The 20,070-nt window shown below is 38.5% G+C and overlaps 1 protein-coding gene across 7 annotated transcripts in view; it reads right to left on the bottom strand.

Moving 5' to 3' along the window:
* The window catches only part of LOC127433318 (polypyrimidine tract-binding protein 3-like), a 106,941-nt gene that overhangs the window by 29,802 nt on the left and 57,069 nt on the right, over positions 1 to 20,070 (bottom strand). For all 7 annotated transcript variants that reach the window (XM_051685106.1, XM_051685108.1, XM_051685112.1 and 4 more), the window contains 4 exons: positions 14,904 to 15,073; positions 11,504 to 11,650; positions 9,600 to 9,767; positions 8,486 to 8,596 (listed from right to left, as the gene is read on the bottom strand). In XM_051685106.1, coding sequence (XP_051541066.1) covers positions 8,486 to 8,596; positions 9,600 to 9,767; positions 11,504 to 11,650; positions 14,904 to 15,073 — 596 coding nt within the window. The remainder of the gene's footprint in view (positions 1 to 8,485; positions 8,597 to 9,599; positions 9,768 to 11,503; positions 11,651 to 14,903; positions 15,074 to 20,070) is intronic.

Genomic DNA, 20,070 nt, shown 5'->3' with positions numbered 1-20,070 from the left:
TCGCAGATTTTGAAAGTGCTGAAATTTGACTATATAAATATACTTCTTTTCCTGTCAAAATTCATTTATTTCCTTCTTAGGAAAGAAAATATAACAATATGTAACAATATAATGCTTTATTAACACCCCCCCCCCCCCTCCCCTCGCCAAAAAGCCTTCCACAGAATAAAGACAGAAATACACTAAAACAGCACCAGTTTAGTCTAAGTGGGAGTTTGTCAGAACTAGTCCCCCATAGGTTGAATATTCATTGCAATGGGCATTTAATCTCTTAAACTCTCATCCTCCACAATATTAATCTGCCGGCAGACTGTATTTATCCACTTTGATACAGCAATTGTGAAGCTACATTCATGATTTGTGTCAGAGTGTCAACACCAGTGTCAAGCACCACTTTGAACTCCACATGAAAAGCGCTTACAAAAACATCTCAGTCTGCGTTTTGGTGATAGTTAAGAGTTGACATGCTTCCAACAAGTGTTTATGCTGGTTTATTCTGTATTAACAGTAAATTTGTTAATCGTGATTAAGAAAAATGAACACGTTAAACTTTTTTAATTAATCACATGCGTTAATGCGTTATATTGCGTATATATATAAATATTATATATGCGTTAACAGCTCAATATAAGTAAATAAGCTTAATTTATTCACGCAAAACATCATTTCTTATTTGTTTCTTTCGGTTTTGTAGTGAAATGTGACCTGGACAATGTTTTCGTGAGATTGAACTGACTATGCTTTTCATATATGTAGTTACATAGTTTGTTTGCCGTTCAGATCACAGAACAATGGAGTATTCCCGCACATTGTCATTGATTACACCTGCTCTTATGAATTACATCCCGCTTTATTTAATGGAGCCTTAGCAACTTATCGCAATTTTTCTATCTGTTAATCAATATCTCAAAGGAAGTAACAGCCAAACTCCTAACACATATTCAAATCGAGCCGTGCTTATGAGGTTTGTATCTCCACTGTTTGATGTTTCCTGAGGAACACTGAGGTCAAAGAGCGAAACAGAGTGAAATGAAAAGCAACATAATCTAAAGTGCAGCGAAAAAAATTCGATAAACTTACAAACCAAAAGTCTGAGAACACTATTGAAAATGCTTCTATTTTGCATTTATTGCATTTTTCCCATTACAAATTATACAGCTTAACAATTTCAGTGAAAAGTTGAATTGTAAAAATGTAGAATGTCTTAGTGTGCGCTATGTGCCCCTTTTGCTTTAACGACAGCATGCATTTGAGCTCGCATGGACTTCACCAGTTCGTATAAAACCTGAAGATCATTTTAACCAGCATGATTTGAGAGTGATCCAAAGAGCTTCTTGTGTGCTTAAATGTAGGCAAGGAAATCTGACCTTTTGTACAGAACAGTTTACATGGTCAATGTCACAGATTTGATTACATTTGATTAATGACCAACAAATAGTGCAAAATCTTTCTTATTTATATAATATCACAACTTTTCTTTGTTTAAAATGTTTCAAAATCTTAAATAGATATTGAATTCCAGATTTTCAATGTGATTTCAGACTTTTGGCAAAAGAAATGGCAAAAATTGTATTCTCTAATAAACATTCTCACTCATACAAACGTACACAAACCAATCTACATTGTCCCCTGTAGTAGCCCTGGGCATAATTATGGTGACACAAATTGCTTTCTCAGATCAGTTTACCAATAATCCCCATCTCACAGTGGGCTGTGTGAGGGACTGATACATGAACCTATAATTACAGCATATTGCATACCAATTACATGCTTAGTATAAGAAAACAAGCGGTCCACTCAACATGATGAAGTATACCTCCTAAAATTGCATGAAATCTTCCCTATTGTATTGTCTATTCCATGTGGGGCAATTCATTTGAGTTTTCAAACTAAACCCTGATGATAAATGGCCATCATACTTCGGTTTGGACGCGAATGCTTAGCGTAAGCTTACAGCTCAGCCTTTAAAAGTATACTCCATTTGACAGTGCATGCATACAGAGGAGGTTGGCGCACATGTGCTATGGCTGCTATGAGATACTAGACTATTTCTCTTTAGGAATTTAGACTCTTTCACATCCACTGTTGTTGTTTCCACCTTCATCTCCTGTTGTTTACCGGCAATTACATCTTCTTGCACTTCTTCCTGGACTCACTAATTAGTGAAAATAATTCCAGGCACATGCTTATACTGTGTGTTCAGAGTACTCCCGGTTTGAAACAGTGCTCGAGTACTCTGTTAATGACGAAATTGTCAAGCGTCCTGTACGCATACACTAAGCGAAGTATAATTTGGCATTTAGGGTTACTCCTAATCACTTTGGTTCATGACTGGTCCCACATCGTTTAAACATAAACGATACCTCAAATCCTGCAGCTTGAAGGGAAGAGGTGTGCTAATACTTTTCTAAGTGATCAGACTTATGATTTTCATCTGGTGGATGATAAAACAAGCAAAAAAAATCTCATAGACTTGCAATGAGGGAAGGATATTGCTTCGGCAGATAAAGACTTAAGGCGTGGTCACATTTATACTGGCGTCCAAAAGTTTGGGATAATGTACAGATTTTGCTCTTATGGAAAGAAATTGGTACTTTTATTCACCAAAGTGGCATTCAACTGATCACAATGTATAATCAGGACATTAATAATGTGAAAAATTACTATTACAAATTGAATATTATTTTCAAAACTTCTTAAACTATTTCAAAGAGTTCTCATCAAAAAATCCTCCACGTGCAGCAATGACAGCTTTGCAGATCTTTGGCATTCTAGCTGTCAGTTTGTCCAGATACTCAGGTGACATTTCACCCCACACTTCCTGTAGCACTTGCCATAGATGTGGCTGTCTTGTCGGGAATTTCTCATGCACCTTACAGTCTAGCTGATCCCACAAAAGCTCAATGGGGTTAAGATCCATAACACTTTTCCAATTATCTGTTGTGTCTGTGTTTCTTTGCCCTCTCTAACCTTTTCTTTTTGTTTTTCTGTTTCAAAAGTGGCTTTTTCTTTGCAATTCTTCCCATAAGGCCTGCAACCCTGAGTCTTCTCTTTACTGTTGTACATGAAACTGGTGTTGAGCAGGTAGAATTCAATGAAGCTGTCAGCTGAGAACATGTGAGGCGTCTATTTCTCAAACTAGAGACTCTGATGTACTTATCCTCTTGTTTAGTTGCACATCTGGCCTTCCACATCTCTTTCTGTCCTTGTTAGAGCCAGTTGTCCTTTGTCTTTGAAGACTGTAGTGTACACCTTTGTATGAAATCTTTTTTTTTTGGCAATTTCAAGCATTGTATAGCCTTCATTCCTCAAAACAATGATTGACTGATGAGTTTCTAGAGAAAGCTGTTTCTTTTATGCCATTTTTGACCTAATATTATCCTTAAGACATGCCACTCTATTGCATACTGTGGCAACTCAAAAACAAACACAAAGACAATGTTAAGCTTCATTTAATGAACCAAATAGCTTTCAACTGTGTTTGATATAATGGCAAGTGATTTTCTAGTACCAAATTAGCAATTTAACATGATTACTCAAAGATAATGTGTTGGAGTGATGGCTGCTGGAAATGGGGCCTGTCTAGATTTGATCAAAAATTACTTTTTTCAAATATTGATGGTGCTGTTTTTTTACATCAGTAATGTCCTGACTACATTTTGTGATCAGTTGAATGCCACTTTGGTGAATTAAAGTACCAATTTCCTTCCAAAACAGCAAAATCTGTACATTATTCCAAACTTTTGGCCGCCAATGTACCTTTGCATGGTGAAATTCCATGGGAAAAGAAGGCAAATGCACAAAATTCATGACTGCGTGGATTCCCATTGAGATGACTGTACTTCGCCTGCGGAAATTCGCCGTGCAAAGGTAAATGTGACCGTACCTTTAAGGGTGGGCTCTTTTGACTTGGACCAGTAAGAAACAACCTAGCAACTACCCAGAACACCCTAGCAACCACCTAGCAATTCCTTAACTAAATTTTGCCACGGCGAAACTTTGCGGGCGAAATAGTAATTTGGGAATCCACGTTACTTTGAATTTTGTGCAATGGACTTCCGGTGGCGAAGAATTTCCCCTTGCAAATTTTGCATGGAGCTCAAGTTTGGTGAACTTTGAAAGATGAATTTGCTGCATTGACCAATACGAAGTTGCTTGGTTTGGCAGTGACCTCTGTGTGGGTGATGCTTCGTACACAGCTACACTGAATATTCACAATGGACAGGGATATCATTTTAGCTGCAAGTTTTTTTTAACTTAAGTCTCACAGAGTATAAATTGCAACATTAAAAAGAGGCTGATTGGCAATTCGTTTTTTGCTGGTTTCATCACTGAACAGCCCTGTCTACCTCAGACTGACAAACAGATTGACATGCAAAGTCAATCAAAGGCAACTGCAACATGGATTCTTGTTGACTGTAGGCCAATAACAGGCTTATGTTCAATGATATGGAAATAAAACAAACAATATATTGACTTCTAAAGCACTTTTTGTATTGTCTAATCAATGCTTTACTTGTCTGCCACAATAATGTAATGTATTTGAATTATCTTAACCCCACCCCCCTTCAAAAAAGCCCCCTGTCCCCTCCCATCCTGTAACACTAACAAATACTGTCTTTGTGCGAGGAGGCAATGCAACATGGCAGCCGCACAATAGATAACACCCTCCGACCAGAGGAATAATTACTTGCTAGCTCTTTTTTTCCCTGGAGAGCTGCACTGGCATTCATTAGATAACCTCAACGGGGACATATTAATTACAGGGGCCGCATGATTTGTGTGGTCTACTGAGAGCTGGTTTTCCTGTCGTGCATGGGGAAAAACGATGCTTTGACAAAAATACAGGAGAACACTAAAAATGGAGAGGGGATGGCAGACAGGTGTTGGTGGATACATCAGTCAAATAGAGCACCCTAGTGATTGATAGTGAATCTCTGATTATAGGGAACAGGCAAGTGATTAGAAGGGTGTGCCGGTAAGGGATGACCACAACTAATGACCACAGTCTCCATAGACAGCCTGAGGATCTGGACAGACCAGAAACCTTTCCAACTAAGCATATCTACAGCTTGTATCAGTGTTTTAATGCACAACTAAAGTATTTAACCCTCTGGGGTCTGAGGGTGTTTTTGGGCCCTGGAGAAGTTTTGACATGCCTTGACATTTGTGCTTTTTTCAGTTGCTTAAAAACATATTAAAGGCTAAAGTCTGATAACACTGTATTCAGCACAAACTGGGCTACAATAATATGTGAGCAACATGTATGTACATGTTTGTATTTTTGAGAAAACAAACATTTTAAGTCACTGAAATAAGTATATAACACATAATAAATATTTGTTCACAAGACTTTTGAGAACTGGATCTTGTAACCTAGAGTTTTTGCTACAAAATGATGTGAAAACCATCCTGATCACTCATTCATACAAAACAATATAGTCATTTAACTTTTGTAAGACACTTTTAGTGTTAGAAAGGCCATATGCGAGGAGGCGTGAATGATCATGAATATTGATGTGATTCACACCTGAGGAGACAAAGACCCCTCCCCTGGGAACAGAATAAAATGTAATATCTGATATAGGGCATATACACAATATATACACATTTTTTCAGGATTCTTTGATGACTAGAAAGTTCAAAATAACAGCATTTATCTGAAATAGAAAGCTTTTGTAACATTATAAATGTCTTTACTGTCACTTTTGATCAATATAATGCATCCTTGCTGAATAAAAGTATTAATTTCTTTCCCAAAAAAAATAAATAAAAAAAATAAATCTTACTGACCCCAAACTTTTGAACGGTAGTGTATAATGTTACAAAAGCTTTCTATTTCAGATAAATGCTGTTATTTTGAACTTTCTATTCATCAAAGAATCCTGAAATTTTTTTTATATATTGTGTATATGCCCTATATCAGATATTACAGCAAATCAGCATATTAGAATGATTTCTGAAGGATCATGTGACACTGGAGTAATGATGCTGAAAAGTCAGCTTTACATCACAGGAATAAATTGCATTTTAAAATATATATATATATATATATATATATATATATAACTTGCCTCGGGTGCATTTACCATTTGCATAGATCGCCTCAGCACATTCATGTATGAATAGCGTGCTCTGTTGGTTGGTGTGATCTCATTAGGGATAATTAGCTGAGCCAGGAGAAACTGTACATCACTTTGTTTCATATAGATTACATTGCAGGAGAATATTTGTTTTAAATATTTGTTTTGAATTGTTTTATTTAAAAGTAGACATTTTAAGCTTTCTTTAGACCTATATTTCATGTTTGTGTGATAAGTATTCGCTGAGTTTCAGTTCATTTTTTTGACGTGTTTCAGAAAGATGCTCGCGGAGACAGAGACGGCTGAAAGCGCACCCTGTTTATTTTCTTTATTTTACAAAAGCACAAGGTTTTGTTGTTATTGTGAGTGTACACAAATAAAAGTAGACCTTTTATAGTTTCTAATGATGTCTTACACTTATCTGTATGCCCAAAAATGACGGAGTATTTTAAGATGTTTCTGCTGTTATGAGGAAAAAATCCAGCATGACGCGCCGGCGCATCCGTCGACCCCTGAGGGTTAAAGCACCTGGGCAAAAGAAATGATATTTTAGCCAAATTGTGAGCTTGCAGTGTGATTGAATGTGCTGAGATAAAAAAAAAAAAAAAATTTGTTAAAATAAATTTGTGTACCATGAAATAATGCCAAAAAATCGAAAGAGAGAGAGAGAAAGAGGAAGCGCTAGGGTGCTTTCCACAGATATTCAAATAAATTTCAGATATTATAGACATTGCTTGTCATTCTTATCTGATTCACTGAGCCAGTGTCTTTGTTTTATTTGGTTATTTTGCTATAGTAGACTGTACGGCTCTTTGATATATCGTCCTGGTTACTTGCGTAACCTCCGTTCCCTGATGGAGGGAACGAGATGTTGTGTCGATGTAGTGACACTAGGGGTCACTCTTGGGAGCCCGAGACACCTCTGGTCTTTGATAAAAGGCCAATGAAAATTGGCGAGTGGTATTTGCATGCCACTCCCCTGGACATACGGGTATAAAAGGAGCTGGTATGCAACCACTCATTCAGGTTTTATGCTGAGGAGCCGAGACAAGGTCCGGCCATTTCAGCGGGTAGTTCAGCATTGTGGCAGGAGGGACACAACGTCTCGTTCCCTCCATCAGGGAACGGAGGTTACGCAAGTAACCAGGACGTTCCCTATCTGTCACTCACTCAAAGTTGTGTCGATGTAGTGACACTAGGGGTCCCTATACGAAATGCCACAACTGGCTGAACTGTGTTACATGAACTGGTGGTGTGTGACGGGCAGACCACTGTGTGCCTCGTAGCAGCACACCATGCCGACACGTAACCTCCCCCAACATAGTTATGAGTGTCGACTACCCAAAAGATAGAGACAGGCTAACCCAGTCGTGGCCTCTTTTCCCCTTCTTTTTTTTCCCCTCTGTAAAAAAGAAGGGGGATTATCCGACTGGGCCGCCAGGTCTAGAGATTCTAAAGCTCTGCGTGCGATCCAAATAGATGCGTAAAGCGCGCACCGGACACAGCAACGACAGGGCTGGGTCTGCCTCCTCCTGGGGCAGCGCTCGTAGGTTCACCACCTGTCCCTAAAAGGGGTCATGGGAACCTTGGCACATAGCCCGGTCGGGGTCTCAGGATCACGTAAGAGTAGCCCGGACCGAATTCCAGGCACGTTTCGCTGACAGAGAACGCTTGCAGGTCTCCTGCCCTCTTGATGGAAGTGAGAGCAGTCAGGAAGACAGTCTTCAAAGAGAGTGCCTTAAACTCAGCTGACTGCAAAGGCTCAAAGGGGGCTCTCTGTAGACCCTGAAGAACTACAGAGAGGTCCCATGAGGGAACGAGGCGCGGTCTGGAGAGATTCAGCCTCCTGCTGCCTCTCAGGAACCTGATGATCAGGTCGTGCTTCCCTAAGCACTTACCGTCGACAGCGTCGTGGTGTGCTGCTAAGGCGGCAACATACACCTTCAAGGTGGAAGGGGACAGCCGCCCTTCCAACCTCTCCTGCAGGAAGGAAAGCACTGATCCGACTGCTCATCTCTGGGGGTCTTCCCATCGGGAAGAACACCACTTTGTGAACAGACGCCACTTAAAGACGTATTTGTTAATATTGAATTTTGTAATATACTGTGTATTAAAAACTTAAAAAAAAAAAAACCATTAATATCTTTAAAGTTTCTTTAGTAATATCTTTAAAACATAAACAATGCTACCAAAATAATATTTTTAATGTTTCTTTTTAATATTTTTTTTTAATAAATCAATTTAGAGGTGCTCCCCCACTGCAAAAACAGAATTCTGTAGGAAACACTGGTGGGAACTGAAGCTGGTTGACATATTTTCATCCCACACTCTTGAATTCATCTCATCAACCACCCAACAACAAGATAATAAGAGGAGCATTTAGGCTCTATTTCAGTACTGACCACTTTGGCATGATGCGCGTTCATTGGGTCTGCATATTGTAGCAAAGCCTGAAACTGGTTGTTCTTGGTGAATGTAATGATCTTCAGGACTGTTCCAAATTTTGAGAAGATCTAAGTGAAGAGAAGACATGACAAGAACATGAAGATACAAGGTGCTAATACAAACCCCCCAAAAAACACTAAGCTAGCTTTCAACTCCAACACTGTGTCCTAACCAAGCACGACAATCTCTTCCATTTATATCTGTCTTTGTTCAAACCAGCTGCATATTTTTTACCTTTTTGTCAGTTGCTTGGCTTTTATATCTGCAGCATCGCAATGGGTAGCCACATCCACAGTGAAAGAAACTGTTCACCCAAAATTGAAAATTCTGTCATTATTTACTCATCCGTTTTAATTAAACTTAAGTCACTATTCACTGAAAATCTTCCCCTCTGACCAACCTCTGAAATGTCATTAGCATGTTTTGTCAAATTAGGTGTTGCTACAAAATATGACCTACATACGAAAGTAAGCGAGCAGAGACCCGAGCGCTTGGCCAATGCATTGCAAACACACTGTCCCGTTGAACATACTTAATGTGCATTCCTGTGTTTTTGTGGCGTAACAAACCTCAGTACTCAAGAGGGCGAGAGAGTTACCTTCAAATGTCTGTGCAATTAAACTGGATGTGTTATTATTCAAGTTCCTTTAAAGTTATAAATATATTGACTTGCTCTTGCAATATTCTACCCCCCATTGACTTTGTCACTATGAACTGTCATGTTATGGAAAAGAACTGTGTGAAGGTTTCTCAAAAGTTCTCCTTTCCTCTTCCTCAGGACAAATAACAGCATATGGGTTTGGAACAACATGAGGGTGAGTAATTCTCTTCTAAGTGAGCTATTTGAAAAGTCCTCTACATTTTATTTGTCTAAAATCGCACTGTACATAACAGTATATTAAACATATCTCAAATATGTGGCTGTGATTGTGTGTTGTCGCACAGCATCTTCTCTTTCAGTGTGAACAGCCAAATTACTTGTCACTGGAACATTGTCCCATCGCCCCTGGTTATGACACAGTGTTAAACTGTGCTATCATATTGAACATTATGAGTGTGGTTAAGTTTTACCTGGTGTAGCACTTCTAGAGACACTGGGTAGTAGAGATTCTCTACTATGAGGCGAAGCACAGCGCTCTGTCCATGCATCATGCCACCATCACTGGCCGTCGCAGACCCAGACAGACTCATATTCCCAGAATGCACTGCATTGACAGCCTGAAGAGCAGCCTGAGCTCTCTGCAAACACAACACAGCAAATCATTTTCATCAAACTCTTCAATACACAGAAACGCACATCCCTCTTAGTACTTTACCAGCAGGTACACCTGCTTCGCATAGCGCTACACATATTTGCACTGGTCATCAAATTACTCTTTCATTTGCAGTTTAATATGCTGTAAACCTAATAGTTCTGGGTAAAGCATAAAGGAGTCTTTTTTAAAACTCTATGTAGACACAGGTACTATACATTGGCACTGCATCAGAGAGCTACACTGTATTTCACTGATACTCTCTTGCAAATACTGTTAGCATCATGTGACACTTTAGAGACAATTCTGTCACATAAATGACAATGTACAGTAGCAGCACAGGGCAGTCAGTACAAGGTAAAATGATGGACAACTGTACAAGGGATCCAGTGTAGTTACAAGCAAGCATCTGGGTCATTGACGTGACACTTCTTTTTTTCTTTTTTTTTGGTCTAGATCTATTAATTTAAAAATGCAATTCATACAATCACTTAAACACTTCTTATATGATGAATATGTTATACATTTTTTGGACCCACTTTATATTAGATGTCTTTAACTACTATGTACTTAAGCATTTGCTACAATATACTTATTATGTACATAAGTGTTGTTACATTGTACTTGCATTAAAAGTAACTGCATTTAATTACATCTGTAGTTACACTGTTAACCTTACCCGTTAACCCTTACCCTAACCCCATCCTAACCACTAACTCTACCCGTGACTCAACCTCAGTAGCAGAAAATGTGATTCTTGTGAGAATTTTGCAGAACAACATGTAGTTACACAATAAAAAATTTTAATAGTTTGGAACAATCTTTTATTTTTATTTACTTGAAAATTAAGAGTGAAGCAGTTTTGATCAAATCAGTCCAGCAAATAAAAATCAAATAAAAATCGAATTGATGATATTACGTAAAAATACTTTTAACCTTGAAAAAAAAAAAAAAAGTAATTTTATATATATATATATATATATATATATAATCGTACACTGACATTATTTAAAGGAGTAAGGAAAATATTTAATTACGTTTTACTTGATGGTTACACCACTTGACATTTAAGTAAATAAATCAAATTTTGTGGTATACATTATTTAAAAAACATATGAAACCAACATAACTACAAACATTATATTTAATGAACTTGATATTTGCATTTTAAATCTCAGACATCCTTACAGGTTCACACTATAATTTAAATTCTGTCATTTACTCAACCTTAGGTCACTCCAAACCTGCATGACTTACTTTCTTCCGTGTAACACAAACTGTGAACTTCTCATATAAACAATTTGTTCACAAAAATCAGAGGTTTGATGTTATCAATGTAGCCGCCATATTTGATTTAAGCACAAGTGACTAATGACTTAAATTTTGTTTGGTTCATCGCATTAAAGTGAACGTATTATTTCAGAAGACTTCAAATATAGCGCATGAGTCATGTCCATTACTTTTACTGGGGTTTTATGGTGTTTTTTTTTTTTTAGATTGACAGACCCAAGTCACTATTTACTTGCATTACATTAATAAACCCATTAATAATAAATAAAAAAATTCACATTTTGTGTTCCACACAAAAAAATTAAGTCAAATAGGTTTTGAGGGACATTAGAGTGGGTAAAAAATGAGTGAATTGTCATTTTTGGGTGAACTATTTTTTTAAATGTGAAAGTTATGGGTGGTTTAATGTGGAGTGCCGATATTAATTCTCACCCCCTGGTTGGGCAGGTTGTCAGTCTTGAGCTCACGATGATTGGAATACTGGATGTAGACGGGCTGGTTGCGGACGTGAGGCGTGGCTGCGGTGTAGTAATTGACCATGGTGATGGCTGCTTCCTCAGAAGCCATTTCTATAAAAGCCTGGAGAAAAAAGTGAAAGAACAGTGCAACATCATTCAGATAACTACACAAAAGTGGTTAATCCAATGTGTCCTTATGCTTAATCCAACTTAATCCAACGTGTCCTTATGTAGACTGTTTCTAATGCAACACTGAAACGAAACAAATATCAATGGGCTAAAATCAGCCTGTCAGTGAAATCTTCATCTTTAAAGCACTTATGAGATGGACAGTAGAAGAAAGATCTTAAAAGATCTCATTATGCAACACAAAAAAGCCATTCTCTGGACACAGTAAGGGAGTTGATAGGCTTTATTTTGAGAAGAATTGCTTTCAGTGTCCTTAGAAAGGAGAAACTAGATTTTAAAAATTTGATGTATCCTTCATGTCTGTAGCTCAAATGGTTCAGAATGAGTTACATGCCAAAAATCAATACTTAGATTCAATACGTTTTTTTTTGTTTTTTTTTTTAACTGTTCACTGTAACAGTGATGCTTGGCTTAGCAAGAACCACAAATTATTCTGACCTCATCACACAGGGCGTGAGATATTTATATATGCAGAGGCTTTCAATAAAACTGGATCTTTTGATGCTCAATTAAACCAAGCAGCACACAGCAAATTATGTAACAGGGGCATTAGAAATTTGTCTTTTCTTGTCTAAATATGCCAGTACCATTTGAATATGAAAAGGCACTCGAGTGGAAACGGGAGACTGCTGTTTTTGTTGTTATTAGCAGGACCTTGATGTATTTGAAAGGACTCACACTTCAGTTTCTATCAGTGGACACCACTAATGAAGCCAAAACACATTTGGCCCTCCTTTACCATCCTTTATAAAGAAGAATCCAGGGAAAATGTTTTTTTTTGATGAGATTTTTTTGGATGAATCTCAATAAGAAATGTCTGGGTCATATTTCACTCCAAAAAAAAAAGTGTTATTGTAAAAAAAATAAAAACTCATTATCAGTACTGTAATGTAAAAAAAAATAAAAAAATTCTTGTTAACTATAAAGAAAAAAAACTAATTATTTTTACAGTAATGTGAAAAACTCAAAATTTTATTACTGTAATGTGAAAAAAAAATGCTCATTACTGTAATAAAAAAATATATTTTTGTTACCGTAATGCAAAAAAACCTTCACATTCTCAATACTGAAATGTGAAAAAATTCTTCTCATAACTATAATGAAAAAAAAAAAAACTTCTCAGTACCTTGATGCAAAACTCATATTTTATTACTGTCATGAATATAATACTACCTGGACACAATATATACAGTATATACACTGATGAGCCAAAACATTATGACCACTCACATGTGACGTGAATAACGTTGTTCATCTCTAAACCAGGCTACATGTCAAGGTCCGGGTAGATTAGATGGTAAACGAACGATAAGTTCTCGTAGTCAACGTGTTGAATGCAGGAGAAATGGGCAGGAGTAAAGACCTGAGCGACTTTGACAAGGGCCAAATTGTTATGGCCAGATGACTGGGTCAGAGCATCTCTGAAATGGAAAGGTTTGTGGGGTGTTCCCGGTCAGCAGTGGTGAGTACCTAGCGACAGTGGTCCGAGGGTGAACAAACCATAAACCAGCAACAGGGTGTTGGGTGCCCAAGGCTCATTGATGAGCGAGGGCAACGAAGGCTATCCCGTCTGGTCCAAACTGACAGAAGGTCTACTGTGGCACAAGTCACGAAAAATGTAATGATGGTTAAGGGAGGAATGTGTCACAACACACAGTGCATCGCACCTTGCTGCGTATGGGGCTGCGTAGATGCAGACCGGTCAGAGTGCCCAAGATGACCCCTGTCCACTGTCGAAAATGCCTACAATGGGCACGCGAGCGTCGGAACTGGACCTTGGAGCAGTGACTCCAATGAGTCCCGTTTTCTTTTACATCACGTGGATGGCCGTGGATGTGTGTGTTGTTTACCTGGGGAAGTGATGGCACCAGGATGTACTGTGGGAAGATGACAAGCCGGTTGAGGGAGTGTGATGCTCTGGGAAATGTTCTGCTGGGAAACCCTGGGTCCGGCCATTCATGTGGACATCAATTTGACGTGCCACCTAGTTAATCATCGTTGCAGACCAGGTACACCCCTTCATGGCAATGGTATTCCCTGATGGCAGTGGCCACTTTCAGCAGAATAGTGCATTCTGCCACACTGCACACATTGTTCGGGAATGGTTTGAGGAACATGATGAAGAATTCAAGGTGTTGCCCTGGCCTCCAAATTCCCCAGATCTCAATCCAATTGAGCATGTGGGATGTGCTGGACCAACAATTCTGATCCACGTTGCAGGACTTGAAGGATCTGCTGCTAATGTCTTGGTGTCAGATACCACAGGACACCTTCAGGGGTTTTGCAGAGTACATGCCTCTACGGGTCGGTGCTGTTTTGGCGGCACGTGGCGGACCAACAGCATATTAGGCAGGTGGTCATAATGTTTTGGCTCATCAGTGTGTGTGTATATATATATATAATCAGCATAAATTAAATTAAATACAACAAATATTAAAATCTTGAAAAAATAACAAATAATCTTAAAGGTCTTAAAAATAGGCTTCATTTTCTTTATGTCGAAGACAATCCCAAAGACAATGGTATTGTCACACTGTTGTTACCACAGAGGGGGCAGGCTTCTAAATCTTAAGGAATTCTGATCATGAAATTTCAGGTGAGGTTTGATAATCTCAAAAGCAAATGCTTTAATGGCAAAACTGTATGTGAAATTTTCAAAACACCTGACTTTGTCATGCTGCTAAACCAAGATTTTTATTGTTAAAAGAGTACTGCGAAGATTAAAACTACCAGTGAAATTTTTTTTAAAATAGGAGTTTGCAAAAGAACGAAAACTAAACTAAAACTATAAATGTGCATAAAAATACAAAAATAATAATAGTAATAAAAATCTGCATTTTTAATCAATATTGGAAGGTCAAATTTATTTGATCTCCCAAGTCTTGACTTCTGACTATCTGTGTATTCTGTCAAACAGAACTCTTATTCAAGAAGCGACTGTTTGATTGACATGTAAAACAATAACAGTTCACTTGTTGCATTTTCATGTTTGTTTCGTGTGGGATGAAAACTAAAATTAACACTGAAACAAAATAAAACCAAAACTAAATCTAGACATGAACCAAATAAAAACTATTACTGACATTAAAAATCAAATACATAACTAAACACATTGAAGACAAGTTATATTTCCAAAACTATAATAAAGGGTGGAGAAAGGGTTATAGGGTTAATTTAGTGCCTACTTGATTTTTCCCTTTGAGCATCAACAGGTTGGTGACTTTGCCGAAAGGGACTCCTAGTGAGATGACCTCTGCCTCTGACACTTCAATGGGAACTTTGCGGACGTGGAGGACGCGGGAGGGGCCACAGGGAGATCGGTCTCCTTTATAGGTTTTACTGTCGTTGCCATTAGCTGTCAAAAAGAAAAAAGAAAACATCATGATTATCTTTGTTTTTATTTGTCAGTTTCCCAATGGATGTTACATGGATATTACAAAAGCAAGACTTATCAGAAACTAAACACCATTATTATTGATTGACAGGCAGCAAAAAGGTCACTGTCTGTAAACATCTTACAGCATTTTATCCTGATGGGCCACAACCAAAAAAACAGGTCTCAGGTCTGTTCTGATAGGGTCACATCAAGGAAAAAACAATGGTACATGCAGTTAATACAAATAACCATATAATCATGCAGCTGGATCCTGAAGGAAAACCACTGTTTTAGATCTCAGAGAATCGACAGAGGGTTTAACAAGGTTTAAAGAGACAGATGGACATGGGCAAAAACACAACACCGGCTGTGCCACAGCGGTGGGCAGCAGGACTGCCTTTTCCACCTAAACAATAAGACAAGCCTCTTTCAGAATTAAGCAGCCCTCTGTCGTCTGTCAGGCTCCAAATGGTGCCCATTGTATGGTATTTGGCACTTGGCTATGTCCAGGGGCACATCACAGACTGGTGACAGGTTTAACAGAGACAGAGCATGGCAGAGTGCCTACCTTTGTTTTCAACACTTGTGGCTTACACATTCTTATTTTACTATGTTGACAGGAAGCTCTGCACTGGTAGTGTTCCTCTGATTGTAGATAAAGGCATCAAAACATTTGTTATCTGTCTCTGTGTTGTGTCCAAAATAAAAAGATGGTAGAGTGAGCTTACTTTCAGTTGTCTTTGCATATTAAACTGGGATAGGACAAATTACTACATTTTATGCATGGTTAGAGTCTGCTCTTCTGTATTTTTCCAGCCACTGGTGGGTTATGCATTAGTAATGACCTTAAAAGCTCTATTACTACTGTAGTACTGTAGTACTTCTGCAGTAATATTAAAACATGGGTCAAATGTCTCAATGTGTGTATGTCACAGAGGTAAAAATGGTACCACTTCCTCCATTATGAATGCAGCGGTGCTCAAGCAAAAGCTACAGAGCTTGTGATCTTTCTCTCATGCAACAATACACTCTCTTCCCAAAGTTAAGCCTGACAGCCGACAAGAGGAAGCAGTGAGCAACAGCAGTGCACAAAAGAAAGTGCTGCCATCAGCAGGGAAGTTAACAGACCAGCCACGCTTAATGCAGTCATCCTATCCATTCTCTCACAGCTCAACATGGATATTATCTCTCCCTTCACAGCCCAGCACAGTGATCCCATCTCTTTTTTACAGCCCAGCACAGTGGTCCCATCCTTCTTCTCACAACTCAGCACAGAGATACTATACCTTCCCTCACAGACCAGCACAGAGATCTCATTCCACCCTCACAGACCATCACAGAGATCCCATCCCTCCCCTCACAGCTCAGTGCAGACACTATAGTATCCCTTCCCTAACAGCCCAGCACAGAGATCCCCTTTCCCCCTCACAGCCTAGCAGAGATTCAATCCCTCCCCTCACAGCTGAGCACAAAGATACTATACCTTCCCTCACAGCCCAGTACAGAGATCCTTTTCCCACATCACAGCCCAGCACAGTGATTCCATCCCTTTATTTACAGCCCAGAACAGTGATACCATCCTTCTCACAACTCAGCACAGAGATGCTATACCTTCCCTCACAGCCCAGCACAGAGATTCCATTCCCCCCTCACAGCCCAGCACAGTGATCCCATCCTTCTTCTTACAGCCCAGCACAGAGATCCTATACATCCCTCACAGCCAAGCACAGTAATCCAACCATTTCTCTAAAAGTCCAGTACATAGATCCCATCTCTCCCCTCACAACCCAGCACAATTATCCTATCTCTCCCCTTGTAGCAAAGCCCTCCTTTTTCTCCTCTCATAGCCCAGCACAGTGATCCCATTCCTCACATCTCAGCCCAGCACATAGACCCCATCCCTCCCCTTACAGCCCAGCACAGTTGTTCCATACTTCCTCTTACTGCCCAGCACATTGATCCCATCCCTCACCTCAGAGTCCAGCACAGTGATCCCATTATTCCCCTTAGAGTCCAGCACAGTGTTCCCATCTCTCCCATCAGAGTCCAGCACAGTGATCCCATTCCTCCCCTCACAGGCCAGCGCAGTGATCCTATTCCTCCCATCACAGCCTAGCACATTGATCTTGTCCTTTCCTTCATGGTATTTCACTCTCAACAAGCCTTCCCTCATTTTCCTACAACTTTAGGTCTGCAATTACAGCCACCTTGTCATTTATGATGCAATAATGACACAAAGAGAGGATCAACTCATGTGATTAAACCACCAGATAGAGTTAACTGACAGTAGCATTTGGTTTTGCATTATGAGTCAATAATCATCTGTGAAAAATGGAACCAGAGCATCAATTCACTTAAGTAAGTGGGCTTAAAGATAGAGATGAACCAACCCTATTAAAGAAACAGGTACCAAGCCACAGGATGAAGTGCTTTGAGGGTTGATGGTAATGATTGAAGGCCTTCAGCATGCTGACAGTAGGTGTCCATTTGCAAACAGGAAAATTGTAAGTTTGAGGCATGCAAATCAATGAAGAGGCCCTTTCTCCCTGGACTGTTCTATGGCATCATACAAGGGTACTAAAAGCAAAAAGGGTACTACATAGGGTTCTACACAGCACTTCAAAAAACAAAAACAATTGTGTGCTTAAACCATGTTGACAGACTCACACACATAATGCTTCCTCTTTTAGAGAAAGTCTTTTGTACCGGCAGATAAAGCCTAAAATATATTCAGGGTTCAAATTATGCCTCTTCAATTCTTGATTTTTTATGACATATGGATGAGAGCCTTACGTGTCTTAGAGACAGAGATTTTGCCACAAGAACAGAAAGATGAGAGGCCAACTTTTCCAATGACCCCGTGTTACCATGGTGACCATACACATGACCTATCAAGGCATCTGGCTCCGCCATGGTGATTCATCTCATTGTGCCATTAACAAATCTTATTGTGTGTTTAATGTGATTAGAGGAACCATCCCTGCATCAAAACTGCCACAGGATTTTCTAGAGGAAATTAGTAAAAATGGACCGTTGAAATTCACTGGCCATATTCAAGGTTTTAAATACTTACTTTTGAAAAAATAAATAATACAAATAAAGTGTGTATTACCAAACTGTAAACATGTTAATGGGACAGTACACCCAAAAATGGAAATCCTGGCATTATTTACTCACTCTCATGTTCCAAACACGCATTATGTAATTTCTTCAGTGGAACAAAAAAAGGGGATATAAAGCAGAATGTTTGCCTCAGTCACCATTTACTTACATTGCATCTTTTGCTACACAATATAAGTGAATAGTGACTGAGGCTAACATTCTTCGTTTGTGTTTGGAACAAAATGAGGGTTTGTAAATGATGACAGAATTTTCATTTTTGGGCGAACTAACCAAATGACGTTTAACCTCAAGCTTCTCTGTGTTTGTGAAACAACTGCAGTAACTTGCCCAAACCAAAAAATAACTACTCAGGATTTCGATTTATCCTGGATTAGAGTTATTTTGAGGATAAATTTAGTCTTAAAATTGACTAAAGATTGCTTATTAGACAATACAAACAACTCCAAAAAAAAGTAGTTAAATATTACACTTAAGATTGAGTCATAAACAAAGCCAACACAGCAAGAGGAATTTTTATTGCATTTATTTCTGTACCACTGAAACAACATAATCTGTTTGGAGAAAGCATTATTTTTCCATGATATGTCAATGCATCACCCGAGAGACTAGACAGGAATCTTTTCCTTCCCGTCAAATTTAATTCAGTGATGCGAGGTGAAACTACAGTAGTTGCTAGGACACCAGAGAATTCACGGAATGCTGTTCACAACCGAGCTCTCTTTGTGTACACATCAGCAATTCCCATATCTCACATTCCTGGAATGCCATACTTCACTGCAAGTATTACCTCCACGCCGTTCCACCTGCCCTTCACTTTATCACTGTCCTCTCACAAACAGCCATATACATTGAAATGTTTTGGATAGTTTATGATCCATCTTGTAGTAGGGCTGGGTCATATAACAAAAACATAAAATTTTTCAACCTTTTGACTATTTAAAAAAAAATAATAATAATATATATATATATATATATATATATATATATATATATATATATATATGTATTTGCTCGGAAGTAGATTAAAAGTGTGACTTTTTCAGTGGGATTGGAGGAACCATCATCATAATGACTAAAACAGTAAAAAAAAATATATTAATAAAATGTATATATTAATGTATTATAAATATTATAATATATATTATTAATATATATTAATATTATATTTTAAAATGTAAAATTTTAATAATACAAATATTACAGTATATTGTTTTACAAAATGAACAGAAGGAAGAATGATATTTAATATTTTCGAACACACCAGTATAACTTCTATATACCTACACCTATATTTTGTAAAAGGCCATGTATGTGATGACGTAAATGAATCGTTGAATCAGAGTGTCGAATAATTTTATTAAAACAGACTGTTGGAAATTAATCAAACTTAACTCGAATGTGGGATCCTATTTTTTAACTCGAATTTTTACTGTGGCACTATGAAAATTCCCCTGTTTGTTTTGAGTGACATGTCAAGCTCTAAACAACAACACTGACTCAACCAATGGCGTGAGTTGGGGGCGGGACTATCTAAATGCAATTCCGTTTGGTGGCACTAACTGTGCAGAAATTACCCACTTCAGCTTTAACAAACACACACCTCAGAATTAAACATGTCTGATCAGCTTTAACTCATGGTAATAGGCTCTGATGGCAAACTTGCCTGGGGGGAAGAGGGAGTATGTCAGGTTTGACAGGGCAGAAATGCTTTTGTATTGTTCTGGCACATTGGTCCCACTAGACAGCAATCAAGTGTGCGTGTGTTTGCCAAAGTGGAACAACTTTGAGTATTTGGGCTCTCATGTGCCTGATGTGCTGGAACACAAGGTTTGCTTCACATGGGAAAAAGGAAT

This window comes from Myxocyprinus asiaticus, chromosome 43 (genome assembly GCF_019703515.2).
Source record: "Myxocyprinus asiaticus isolate MX2 ecotype Aquarium Trade chromosome 43, UBuf_Myxa_2, whole genome shotgun sequence".
Lineage (NCBI taxonomy): Eukaryota > Metazoa > Chordata > Actinopteri > Cypriniformes > Catostomidae > Myxocyprinus > Myxocyprinus asiaticus.
This window is presented reverse-complemented; position numbering and strand designations above follow the sequence as displayed.